Below are 14,374 nucleotides of genomic sequence, written 5' to 3' on the forward strand. Positions count from 1 at the left end.
CAGATGCCTTAACAACGCAGATGCCTTAACAACGCATAATAGTGGTTAAGGCAATGCGCGGTCTAGTTGCAGAGTGGAGGGGAGGTCACAGTAAGAGTAGGGATGTGGATAGAATGCTGAGAGGTAAGTGGGGCTGTGGCCGGGCCTACGTTTTTTCAGGTTGGGGGTAGTTTTTATGGCTCAGGGGGTTGGGGTTGTTTATAGGGCAGGGATCAGTATTCGGGTTTCGGGCAGGGGGACTGGGTTGGGGTACTTTACAGATGTAGGGAGACAGTATTTAGGGCTCAGGGCGGGGTTGCTGGGGGTCAGGGTAGTGTTGAGGGCATGGGGACAATGTTTAGGGCTGGGGGTGGGGAATAGGGGCAGTGTAAAAGGCGGCGGCAGTTTTAGGCCTCAGTACGGGGGGCTGGGTCAGGGTACTTAAGGGATGTAGGGGACGGTTTTAAGGGCTCAGGGCGGGAGAGGCTGTGGTCGGAGTAGTTTTTGGGATGTGCGGTTAATTTGTAGGGCTCAGGGCATGGTTGAGAAGCGTGGTTCAATGGTTAGAGCGGCAGACCCTGATGCAGAGGTCTAGCCTGGGACCAGGGTTCAATTCCTGCCTTGGCGGGTCTTGGGCTTAATTTCCGCAGACTTGATCATTCTCGCCTCGGTGCCTATTCTAATCATGGGTCCCACTCTGCAACTCTGGGCCATAGCTTGCTTAATCTCCACAACGGCCCCAACAACGCTAGGATGCCTGGCTTCACCTTGGGGGGGTCCAGGAGTGGGCACTTCACAGGGAAAAGCCAGGAAGGGTTCCACAGCGGTATGCGTGCAAGCACCTGAGATACCCCTTCGGGGGTCGATTCGGGCGCTATACAAATACTACTACATTCACATTTACATGACCTTTAGCACAAAAGTTTCTTTACCAATCATGGCTTTAACACGAAATTGCATGGTAAAGACGAGGTTGTGGTGGAAACTGTTGTTTAGGCATGCGTTGCACCATCATATAGCCATTCCAGCGTCTTGTTCCCTTTACTGACTGGCGAAGTGGGCTCCAGTGGTGATTGTCCCAGCTTCAAACCTAGTACCATGCAGTTAAGACTATCCTCTTTGCGCCAGCTCTTGAGAGTGTGAGGTTTTAAGAAATCAACTTGGAATAACTGGTGGGCCCAACTTTGAATCAACATTAAGGGCAGTGTCCAAAGAGCAAGAATGTTATTTTTAATAAAAATATATTATTTCAATTCTCATACAATTATACAGCATCAAAGTGATTAAGTATTAGTAAGAAACAACACTGCAAATGGTTATTTAGCGGATTGTTCCTGCACAAAGCCCAAGAACAACATCTCTAGTCCTCTCAGACACTAGAGCGGTTTCAATTTGGTGCTACAGAGGCAAATATATGAAACCCTCATTTATACCTGGTCTGCTTATGCTTCACCTGTTAGTTTATATTGTCAGTTTGATTTTGTCACTGCGTTTGAGAAAGTGCCTCTTTGGAATGCTAAGCACGCCACCTTTTGCCTGGTTTACATGTGGTTTCAAATGCAGTGCAAAGAGTCCCTGCCAACCAGGTCCCCTGTGTCAGTGCTCCTTCCCTAAAACAAATTCCCAATTGGTACTAGTTCTGCCCCCCTGTAAGTCCCTAGTAAATGGTACCCTGGGTACCTAGGACCTGACAGCTAAGAGGGTAAGAGCTTTGCAGTGGGCACTGTTAAACTTTGGAACTTGATGCCCCTCAAACTAAAATCTATAAACAACCTGCCTACCTTTCGTAAGGCTCTTAACCCCTTCCATGCTGATGACGGCCCCCAGCCGTCATGCACTACGGTGCTCGTGTGCTGATGACGGCTGGGGGCAGTCATAAACCCCCCCCCACTTGGAATTCTGCCGCACAGGCGCAGAATCGCGGCCGCATGGAAGGGGTTAAAACAGGTTTGTTTAATAATTAGCACAGTTTTCATATCATCTTCTTACGGCCTGCACTTGTCTGGTTAACTCATTTTTCCTTTCCCTTATTGAGAGTCTCAGCGCCTAGACACCCATGGGTAGTACGGCGCTTTAAAAATTATAATTTCGGAGGGGCGTGACCAGCAGCTGATCAAGATGGCCGCATTCTGGAGGAGCTACGGGGAGTGAAGTAGGATCCCCGTATAATCCGGCATTAATACAACGAAAAAAGTGAACCTCAAGGACGCCCACGGTGATCGGAATCTGAGGGGCACTTAACGCACCGTTTGTTTGCTTGGCAGGAGCTCCGTACGGACCGGGGGGTGCGACCGATAAACAGCGGCCTTCGCACCAGCATGCAGCCGGGGACTGGCGTGGCTCCACGAACGCCGGAGGCATGTGCAGTCTGGGAGGAGGCAAAATGTGCAGTGGACGCCTGAGCAGACCACAGGGGCGGGACGCATACCGCGCTCATTGGCACCGTGAGGCCCCGCTGTGTTTAATGTGCCCCTCGGAAGAGCTGTGGTGAGCGAGCCTCGCGGAGCTCCGGCGGGAAGAGTACAGACCCCGAACTTCTGAGGCAGCGCGCTTGGGCATCAAATTGGAGGCAGTGATGAGCGGGCCCTGAAACAGCAGCCGGGAAGTACGAGCGCTTTAGTTAATGTTAAGCAGTGCCCGCTACGGACTGGTGAGTGTGCTCCCTATAAAAGCTGGAACAACTACCGGCCTGTGCCACTGAGAAGCGGGGACAGTGATTTTGGTCCTGGGCACAGGCGTTCTGAAGATCTGGGTAACCAGGGGCAGCCGCCTGCTTCCTGAAAGCGGCAGACTATGGAGTTCACTTGCGCCTAGGTGGCCTGGGGGGGATACCGCGGCACAGAGTGACCTGGCAGCTTTGAACAGTGGCCACTTAGTACTGTAATAAGGACATACTGTACCCCAGAGCCATGGTGGCCTGATAAGGCGGCACTGCTACACGTATTGTGTAAGACAGCACCATACCCAAAGGACTGGGCTGCGGTTGACAGCCGGCTCGTTGGCTGATGGCCGGAGGCTGAAGGAGGGCACGCTGAGTGGAGGATTACTCTGAGCACTGCGCTGCACCGGTGTGAACGCACAAGTAACGGTCCAGGGCCTCATAAATCCGGAGTTAGCGGCACAGCGGGAAAACCGACAGGCCGGCGTGGAGTGGGGTCCCGCGGCAGGCGGCAACTACCGGCCGGAGCAGCGTCCTACGGACAGAGATGGGGGGCAGGGGCCTTCACACGCAATCACAAGTCAAACTGGACAAATACGCTTACAATAAAGACTTTCCTGCGCTACCCGAGCGCACAGGCACCCCTGAAAAAGTCTAGTGACGCTAGAAGATATTATGTCAGCCCTCACTAAGGTTCAGTCGACGGTGGGGATCATCTCCACTTATGTCTCGTTCTTAAGGGCGGATTTTCAAAAAATGACAGCTAGAGTCACTGAGATTGAGCAAGTGACAAAATCTTTGTCAAAAGATACCACCATGTTGCTTAATAAGGTCAGCCGTCTGGAGGCAGAAAAGCTGGACGACCAGGAAGGGCGCTCCCAGCGAACAACGTGAGAATCACGGGAATTCCTGAATGTGAAGGGAACCAGGCCATGGACCTGTATCTTGAGGAGCTTATCAAATCTAGACTCCAGCCCGGAGGACTCTCCAACTTTTTCTCTGTGGAAAGAGCGCATAGAGTGCCCGGGGGTAAGCCTAAACCTGGGGTGCCCCCCAGACCAGTCCTGGCCCGTATTTTTAACTTCCACGACAGAGATGCTATATTGCAAACAGCTAGGATGGCCCCACCACTCCGTATTCACAACTCTGTGGTATCTTTCTTTCCGAACTACATAGCAGCAGGTGTCTAAACGTCGCAAAAGCTTCCTCGAAGTAAAGAAATAACTTAGGCGCAAAGAGCTTCCATACTCCACGTTGTTTCCGGCAAGACTGCGCATGGCGGCAGACGGAAAGACCTGGTTCTTCGAGTCACCAGAGGACACACATGATTGGCTCGAGGGATGGCGGCGAGTCAAGGGACCCAGGCAGACGGAGAGAAGAACGCAATAGCCCAGAGAAACAGAAGACTCAGCGGACCACAGACAGGGCCAGGAGGAGGATGGCACACAGCGAATTAACAATGAGGACTGACGAGTGGTAATATTACACAAAGGAGATAGTCTGAAACAAGAAGACGGATACACGGTTTGACCACATGCATGAGGAACATTAGAACAGTGTTAGAGACCCATAGGAAATGCTCCTCAAGCTCAAAGAGAAAGGGCCTTGGACTGGAGCAATGAGACTGGACAATGGGCTAAAGCGTGCCATAGTCTCTAGATTGTTCTTGAGGAGGGATGGACTGCAGAACTCCACGGACTTCTCTTACCCCCTCTTACACGCAAGTAATGTTGATGGGGTTGAAGCACTCTGTTAAGTTGGGGTGGCGGATGGTTGGGGATCCGTCTGGCAGGGAGGGGGGAGGCAAGGGGGGGTAATTTTGCACTGTTGGATTTTGGTTTTTTTTCTGTACTTCCTGGGCTGCACACAGTGAGATGTCAGAGCAGACACCAATGGATTGGTCTGGAACTGGCCCCCGTCTGCAACTAGGTGCGATACTCTGGCTGTATATGCCTCCTATGGACAAGGTCTACCTTAGAAGGCACCGACATGAACACCATGCTGAACACTTCACAGTGTCCCACTTTTTTTGGTTTAAATAATTTTTATTGCATTTCAAGAAATAATACACAAAACAAGGCAGGCAGTGTACATCTCGGGGAGCATACCCAGTCTCAGATTATCGGCTGATGCAACCCTACACCATCTTCCTCCTGTAACTTTCTTCTCTACAGACCTCCACTTAGCAATACAACTTTCCCAGACACATTCCTAGACACCGTTTCAAACCTGATAACAATACACAATCTATGCATTTTGGGTGACCTCAACATTTGGTTTGACAAATCCAATATGCCCCATTCAAAACCATCATCACTGGCCTTGATACACTGAGCCTACATCAGATTGTCCACAAACACACACACTTTGCTGGACACATCCTAGAAGTCATTTTTGAAAATCCTGAACTAGTTACTTTTCAAACGCTTACTCCAGTCACATGGTCAGACCACTATTTGCTAGCTTTCCAACATAAAACACCAAACCTAAAACTAACTTACATGCAACCACCTATCGACCATGGAACAAACAATCTTGAATACTTAGAAGCACAACTAACATCCAACAATTACCTAGACACAATAAATTCCGTTCAAAAACTATGTGTGGCTACAGGAAGCGTTTGATACCCTAATACCACTCAGAACAACAAAACAGGAGAAAAGAAATTAGGCACCTTGGAGAAATACAGAACTAAGCGATAAAACAGCAAATTACAAAGCTGCAACACATCTGGCTCAAAACTAACTTCACCTACAGAAAGTAAAACAAGTCAAAGCTAAAAAAAAAGGTACTATTCAGACAGAATTCAAAATGCTAGATGTGCAAATAAAGAATTTTACAAAATTCTCTCAGAATTTCGAAAACCTAAATGCACAGAAATAACTCATCTTATTACTCAAAAAATCACAGACAAACTGGCAAATCATTACACAACCAAAGCAGACATGCTGGACTCCCATTTAAAACAAAGGAAAACCATCAGCACCAAACCATTATCGAAAATACCCTCCAAGAGTAGGCTAACTCAGCCTCTCCATTCCTTCAAACAAATATCAAAGGGAATTTATGTATTCAGCCAAAACAAGCAGGCATGCCGTCATCCCTCTGACGCTTGTCCCCCAAAAATATTCATGAACATTCTCTGCTGCCACACCAGTAAGAAGAATCACCAATAATTGTTTAACTACTGGAATCTTTCCAGAAAACCTAAAAAAAGACATACATCCACACATTATTAAAGAAAAATAACCTGGATCCAATTGACCCCCGACAATCTTAGACAGATTACAACTGGATCACTTTTGGGCAAACTGATCGAAAGAGCAACATTCGCCCAGATGTCACAATTCGTTGAAGATAACTCCATACTTTCAGATTGCCAGACAGGATTCCTTGCAGGAAGTGGCACAGAATCCGCCCACCTCTCCATCTGGAATGACAAACACAGTAGACCACAACAGGGTTTCTGCACTACTTCTTTTGGACGTCTCAGCTGCCTTTGCCACAGTTGACCATGACACTCTAATCCAAAGATTCTACGAAGCTGGCATAGAGTGGTCTGCCCTCGACTAGATCACATCCTACCTTCAAAACAGAACAAATGTCATCCACTTTTCTTATCCAAACCGTACTTCACAAAATCAGGCGACCCTCAAAGTTCTATCACCTTACCCATGCTTTTCAACATCTACAAGAAGTAATTACCGGTGAATCATCAATGAATTCCCGCTCACATGCAATAACTATGCAGATGACACAAATACTCCTAAAAATGTAAAGCTCCAAAAACATTGGAAACTCACAAATCTTCAGTTGCCTCCGAGTTATTGATCAGTGGATGACATGGAGCCATCTCAAATAGAATGCTTCCAAAACAGAAATATTCACATGTGGCAACTGGAAATAATATGACCCACTTTGTGCCTGGCCTGACTATCTAAGACCACCTTCTAAAATATCTAAGGAAGTAAGAAACATTGGAATTACCATGGACTCCAAATTATCAATGAAGGCCCAAGTGGACACATTTGAAAAATCATGCTTCATTAATATGAAAACTCCATAAGGCATCTTCCCCACCTGGGATTTCCACACAAGGTCAAAGCACGATCTTTCTTCTACTATCTAAACTTGATTACACCAATGGCCTCTACCATGGATCATCTTTATCAACTATGAAAAGACTACAACAGATTCAGAACACTGTTGCCAAACTACTCCTACATTTAAAGCCACAAGCCCACATCTCCCCTGCCTTAAGGGCCCTACATTGGTTACTGGTTGCCAAAAAACATCCACATCAGCCACAAAGCAATACATGGAACATGACCGCTTATCAGGAATAAAATTGCCAAATACATTCAAACAAAGAAACCTCTGCTCCAGATTGGCACCTCGCCTCAAAATTCCACCATACAAGAAAAAAACTTAAGTGGCACATCTTTCTCGGTTCAATCAGCAAAACTATGGAATTTGTTAACCCAAACATAAGATATACGGATAACCATCTTATCTTCAGAAGACTACTTAAGAGTTGGCTCTTTCCTACATAACCACCATACTCAAACACAAATGTACAACATACACCCCATATAAACATTTAATTTGATTATATGCATCTAGTTCTGTGTATTTCTTGATATAAATATGTATAATATGTACTTATGTATCTATATATTTATTACTCAAACTCCTACTATAAAAAGAAAATGACTCTCCATTTTAGCCTATACCCCTCTCAATATATCATGTGCCTCCACTCTCTGACTCATCCTAAACCATATTCTACTACTATGAGCTCCAAAATACTCCTTTGCAGACTTCTATCCCCCTTGAATCATCCCAAACTACATTTTAATACTATGATCTCCTAAAACAACCCTTCTAAATTCTTTCCTATCCTTCCTTTGAATCATCCCAAAACTATTTTTACTCCTGTGACCTCCCTAATCTATTTCTAGAGATTCTTCCCTCCTCTGTCTCTCCTTATACTCATCCCAAACCTCATCTTCCTACTATGATCTCCTAATAAACACTTTCTAGACTGTTCCCTCTTCTATTCGCTACATTATCCCTTTCAATCCAACAGACTCACATATCCAACACTCAAATTAACTCAGATTTCACTACACAAATCTACCACTAACCCTTTTTTGGGTTCCGGAGTAGCGCGCTACTCACCGAAAAGCACTTTGATGTTTCGTCCGGAGTCGTAAGCGCTATATAAATGCAATTACAATTGTCAGGTCTCATCACTTGTGATCTAGGATGAGAATAAAAACCCAATGGAGGTGCCTCAATTTTGCGATAACCCTGGTTTAGGAAGCCGAACATGAATAATAGATCATGAACAACAAATTAATTTAAAAAAACTGATCACAATACAGTGATTAGTATCAGGTTTCAGCATATTCCCTATCCATTGAATCCTGCTCACCATGGTTATTTATTTATGCAGCAAGTTACTGACACTGGTTCTCCCTTTTAACCAGTGGACAACCTTGTTAACCAATCGATCATGTCTCTCAGGTTGGTCTGGCCTAAATGGAGGAACCCCTTTCAAGAAAATAATAAATTGAGTTGCTTTAGGTCTCAAATCTAATACTAAAGATTTCTCAGCATTGTAGTCATGTCTTTAAAAAGAAGCCATGATTATGTAGCAGCACCCATTTGCTATCACATAATCCTGGTTTCCTTGCACATTTGCACAGGGATATCTCTGAAAGTATACATATATTTTTTTTTAAACATCTGTTTCTTGGCATTTATCAAAATCACAGTAAGCCAGTTACATCTATTACTGAAGTATGACATTCCGATAGTATGAAACACGGTTTTGTAATACAATCAGTGTCTTTAGATTATAGGTAAACACATTAGTAGCTACATAGGACTCATGACTCTGAGCTACTCAAACTGTCAGCACTGCAAGAATTTCCAGGACACGGACTGTGTACAAGCTATTCCTTCAGTGTATCGTATGCATTTATCAGTGTTGGGAGTATTTATAAATAGTTTATGTTCTAGCCCATCTCAGATAGGGGTTCCAACAGGGTGGTCTACCTTATAATGCCTTGGAAACAAAAACAAACATGCGCTGGGTGGTGTGTTATCTACCGGATCTGGAAAAAAGACTCAATTTAAATGACTGTTTAATTGGTCTAGTGGTGACGGGGTGGGGGTCGTTTCAGGTGGCAACTACCTCTCGTATTCTTCTCATTATGCATATATATGTTGAAAACAATGATTGGTGAAGTGTGGCAATAATGTTGGTAACTGTACAATTTTTTATATGCTCGATGACCATCTTAAATAAAGTTAGAAATATATGTTGAACAGTCTGCCCAGGACTGCCCAAACTAAAGGTGACATGCTTCAAACAGAAAAATTCTTATTCTTTCTTCTGTATGCTCGCTTTGTTTAGCGCAATTCGCTGATGCTAAATCGATAGTTTAGAAAGAACGGCCAGATTAATAACTCTTCAAAAGGTTCATATTCAATTCAAAAGCAACTCCAATTATGAATAAAAGTGAGTGTCGTAGATCTACATGACTAAAGTCCTCAACTTTTGAAACTCTAGAACATTTTTGATTATCATTTGTACAACTGGTCCAATATAAAACACATGCTTACCAAATCCCTTCATTGCTTTACGGAGAATCTCTGCATCTCGCAATGCATCAAAATTTGCAGCGGGTCTGATTGTACCTTGAGTTACGGACATTGCTGAAGGTAAAGGCTACAACATAGATTTAAATGTCAATAGGTCTGTTGAATATAACACCGTATTACCGATTGCACTACTCAATATGCATGAAAGTTCATTCAGTTAACATGCCTTATGCAGAAATTATTATAATTCGTGAAACTCCTGTTCAAATTCTAAGGGGTTAATTAAATATTTCAGAATTTGTAAGTCAAGAATGTGACAAGCCGAACACAAGTAACATTTTTTTCCATTTTAAACTTACCATTTCAACACAAAAACAGTGCAAGTGCATAGTGTTGTATCTACAGCCTACACCAATAGCCAGTTCAACATTTAAGGAATTGAAGGTCATGTTTGTACCTGGAAAGTGTGTGAGGAGCGAAAAGAAAATGATTTAACATATACCACTGACTACTACTGTTAAAAATGCACCAGGGAGTGTGGATGAGTTTATTTATAAGTTAACCTAAGGCGCCGTTTCCATACTTCCATACTGCATAACTAAGCATATTTGGCCTGCCAGCTTGGCTGACAGGTCGGTGTTTTTAATGCATCTTTTTCTAATTACAGATTCAGATTAATAAATAGAAACATACGGATTACTAGCACCATATGTGCATGCTTATTTAGTGTACATATTGGACATGCTAAACATGGGCTTCACAAGGAGTGGTACACACGGGGCTGGTCACCGTGGAGTCCTGATGAAGAGCTTTTTGAGTAACAGCTCGAAACATGTTGACACAAACATATTACTGAGACAACCAGACTCATTAAAGTCAGGTTTTCTCTCAGTAACAACCCCTGATTTTGAACCATACCAACTAGGGGCAGGAATAAAAGAATGGCCTACTAATTATGTATTTTAAAATGTTTCACCCGCTGCACACCACTGCACTACACATAGCCTACAATAAAGTGCTCCTATGTATCTCTCAAGTCGCAGCACGCCTCAATCCGTAGAGGATTGAGAGGAACCTCAATGATGATGCATGCCACCTAGGGTCAACACGGATGAGTGAGGAGTCTGTAGAAAATAAGGATTTTTTCTAAACAAGTGATCACAACGAACTCTTGTTGGACTTCCTCCAGAGCCAGACAATCACTAATCATCATCCTGTTCATTTTGCTGCTGGCTTCGACCAGACAGAATGCCAATGTAAAAAAGGTGGCAAATGAATTCAGTCCTCAATCAATGGAATACCCAATTTCTCATGACATAAATTTGCCAGAACTTGAAGGAACAGCTAGAACCTTTTTTAAACATTTGTTTTCGACTTGCTGCAGGGTCAGCCACATCAGAATAAGGAATATGCTACTTACCAGTATGCATCTGTTCTTGGCATGTAGGGCTGCTGACATTCATATCTGTGCATAGATCGCTGCCTAGTGTTGGGTCCGGATGATTGCACTTTGTTGTCCTGGAAGAGTCTTCGAAGTATCACGAGATAGGTGACTTCTCCCCTGGACTACAGTGCACATGGGCATCTTCTCCATCCTCAGATTGTTTTTTGCCATTGTGGCAGAGATGGAGATAGTAAAGTAAGAGATGGCCATGCCAGAGATAATGCTGCAGCTGCGACAGACGCCAGGGAGGAGGGCGGGCGATATGAATGTCAGCAGCCCTACATGCCAAGAACAGATGCATATTGGTAAGTAGCATATTCCGTTCCAGGCATGTGGGCTGCTGAATTCACATCTGTGCATAGGCTGTATAGCAGTATCTCCTCTAGCGGTGGCTACCTGTGCCAGCTGCAGCAGTTTGAAAAAGAGTTGAGGACAGCCTGGCCTACAGCAGCTTTCTGTTTTGCTTGCACGTCTACACAGTAGTGTTTTGTGAAAGTGTGTATGGTGGTCCATTTGGCTGCCTTACAGATGTCTTCAAGAGGAATATTTCCTAGGAAAGCCATGGATGCCCCCATTTTCCTTGTAGAGTGTGCTCTTGGGGGGACGGTTAAAGTGCGTTTTGCCTTTTGATAACATATTTGAATGTATTTAACTATCCATCTGGCTCTTCCTGACTTTGAAATAGGATCTCCTTTGTGTTGTGGTGCAAAAGCAACAAATAGTGGTTTTGTTTTCCTAAATGATTTAGTCCTGTCTACATAATAAAGTAGAGCTCTTTTTACATCTAATGTGTGTAGGGCTCTTTCAGCTACTGACTGTGGGGTCTGAAAGAAAACCGGCAGTTCTATTGATGGATTGATATGGAAATTGGATACAACCTTAGGCATGAACTTAGGGTTGCTTCTAAGAACCACCCTGTTGGCATGTACCTGCATGAAAGGTTCTTGAATTGTTTGTGCTTGTAATTCGCTCACTCTTCTGAGTGAGGTAATGGCAACCAAGAATGCAACCTTCCAAGTTAAGAATTGTAGTTCGCATGAGTGTAGGGGTTCGAAAGGAGGGCCCATAAGTCTGGTCAGTACTATATTTAGATTCCAGACTGGGGAAGGGGGGTGTCTTGGAGGGATCACTCTTTTCAAACCCTCCATCAAGGCTTTGATTGCTGGTACCCTAAACAGTGAAAGGTGTTGCCTGTTTTGAAGGTATGCTGCTATAGCAGCGAGGTGTAGTCGTATAGAAGAGTATGCTAAGTTACATCTTTGTAGATGCAGCAGGTAACATATAATGTTTTGTATGGAAGAGTCTAAAGGGTTGATTTGGTTATTGTTGCAGTAAATAACAAATCACTTCCATTTAGCTGCATAGCACGCTCGTGTGGTTGGTCGTCTTGCCTCCCTAATGATGTTCATGCAGTCTGGGGGCAAGTTAAGGTATCCAAACTCTAAGACCTCAGGAGCCAGATCGCTAGGTTCATCTGATTGGGATCTGGGTGTCTGATTTCTCCATGGTTCTGAGTTAGAAGATGGGGTGCAAGGCACAGTCTTTGATGAGGAACTACTGAAAGTTCTAGGAACGTGGTGTACCACGGTTGTCTCGCCCATGTGGGAGCAACTAGGATCATTGTGAGTGAGTGTTGCCGCAGTTTGCGTGCCACCAGTGGGATTAGCGGTGCTGGGGGAAAAGCGTACGCAAATCTGCCTGACCAGTTCATCCATATCGCATTGCCCTGTGACAACGGATGTGGGAATCAGGCGGCAAAGTACTGTCATTTGGAGTTTTCTTTTGTGGCAAACAGGTCTATTTCTGGGTGACCCCACTCTTTGAAGAATGGCTGGAGAACTTGGGGGTGAATCTCCCATTCGTGTAGTTGTTGGCTGTGCCTGCTGAGCAGGTCGGCAATCTGATTGTCCTTCCCTGGAAGGTGTTCTGCTAGGAGAAAAAATTTTGGGAAATCGCCCACTTCCATATGCTTTGTGCCAGATGAGACAGCTGTGGAGTGTGCATTCCTTCCGGTTTCTGGATATAGTACATTGCGGTCATGTTGTTCGTCCGGATCAACACCGTCTTGTTGTACAAGTATTTTTTAAATGCTTTTAGGGCTAGAAATATCGCTAGCAATTCTAGTTGGTTGATATGCAGCTTTTTCTGTTTGGGTGTCCAGAGCCCTTGTACAGTGTATTGAAGGAGATGGGCTCCCCAGCCTGTCAGTGATGCGTCCGCTATTAGTACTAGTTATGGAACCGGCTCTTGGAACAGTCGCCCCTTGGAAAGGTTTGTGGGTTCCACCACTGCAGAGAGTTGTGAGCGCGACTGTCTACCAACACTAGGTCTTTTAGTTGTCCTGGAGACTGTTTCCTTTGCCGTGCTAGGCATTCCTGTAATGGGCGCATTTGAAGTCTGGCATGGGGGACAATGAATATGCAGGAGGCCATCATGCCTATGAGCTGCATAAAGACTCGAGCTGGCAGAGAATGTTGTGCGAATGAGTATCTGCATACTGGCTAGCCATGCTGAGTTTGGATATGCCTTCACCACTGAGGTATTTATAGTGGCTCCCAGGTATTGCTGTACGTGGGATGGTTGCAGATGCAATTTTGTGTAGTTGATTGAAAAGCCTAGGCTGTGTAGCAACTGAATTGTTTGAGACGTGTGTGGTGCACATTGTTGGTAGGATTTTGCTTGTATTAGCCAATCGTCCAGGTAAGGGTACACATGGACGTGTTGCCTCCTGAGATGTGCTGCCACTGTCGCTAGGCATTTTGTAAACACTCTTGGAGCCGTGGTAACCCCGAAGGGCAAAACCTTGAATTGGTAGTGTTGACCTTCTATTGTGAACCTGAGGTATTTTCTGTGGGCTGGATGGATGGGTATGTGAAAATACGCATCTTTGAGGTCCAGTGTTGCTAGGAAATCTTTTTGTTGTAGCAACAGGAGCACTTGTTGTAGTGTGATCATATGGAAGTCCTCCGATAGTATATATTGATTTAGGGGTCTGAGGTCCAATATTGGTCTGAGGGAACTGTCCTTCTTTGGAATAAGGGAGTATACGCCTGTCTCTTGTTAGTGGAAAGTGACTTGCTCTATGACCCCCTTTTCCAGCATGCATTTCACCTCTTGTTGTAGCAGGGTGATGTGTTCCGTGGACATAGGACAATGTCTGGGTGGTATGTTTGGTGGTGTAGAAGTCAGTTCTAGGCAATAACCAGACTGGATAATTTCTCTCACCCACCTGTCTGTGATAATTGCGAGCCAGACAGGTAGGAACTGTTGGAGTCTGCCTCCGACCGGTGTTAAGTGGTCTGGAGGTAGCGTAATGAAGTCACTGTTTTGTGGCAGTGGAGGCTCTGGTGTTATTGCCTCCATGTCCTCTTCCCTTATTATTGTTACCTCTGTAATCTCCTCTGGTTGTGTTCTTGTTGAAGGAACCTTGTGTGTTACTTTTGTATGAGGCAGATGTTTGCGAGGTATTTCCTCGTGTATTTGCTCTGTATGAGGAGCGTCGAAAGGAGCCCCTATGTTGCAGAAATTGCAATGCACCCATTGATTTTGCGGTTTCGGTTTCTTTTTTCATTTTATCCAAAATGGTGTCGACAGCAGGGCTAAATAGAAAGTCCTGATTGACAGGTTGGTTAAGAATGGTGGACTGCGCCTCATTCTTAAAACCGGAAATACGCAGC

At 44.8% G+C, this 14,374-nt stretch overlaps 1 protein-coding gene across 2 annotated transcripts in view; it reads right to left on the reverse strand.

The window, feature by feature from the left end:
* ANXA7 (annexin A7) overlaps positions 1 to 14,374 on the reverse strand; it is a 453,711-nt gene that overhangs the window by 198,377 nt on the left and 240,960 nt on the right. For both annotated transcript variants that reach the window (XM_086922337.1, XM_086922336.1), the window contains exon 6: positions 9,275 to 9,380. In XM_086922337.1, coding sequence (XP_086778463.1) covers positions 9,275 to 9,380 — 106 coding nt within the window. The remainder of the gene's footprint in view (positions 1 to 9,274; positions 9,381 to 14,374) is intronic.

Source organism: Lissotriton vulgaris, chromosome 5 (assembly GCF_964263255.1).
Source record: "Lissotriton vulgaris chromosome 5, aLisVul1.2, whole genome shotgun sequence".
Classification (NCBI taxonomy): domain Eukaryota; kingdom Metazoa; phylum Chordata; class Amphibia; order Caudata; family Salamandridae; genus Lissotriton; species Lissotriton vulgaris.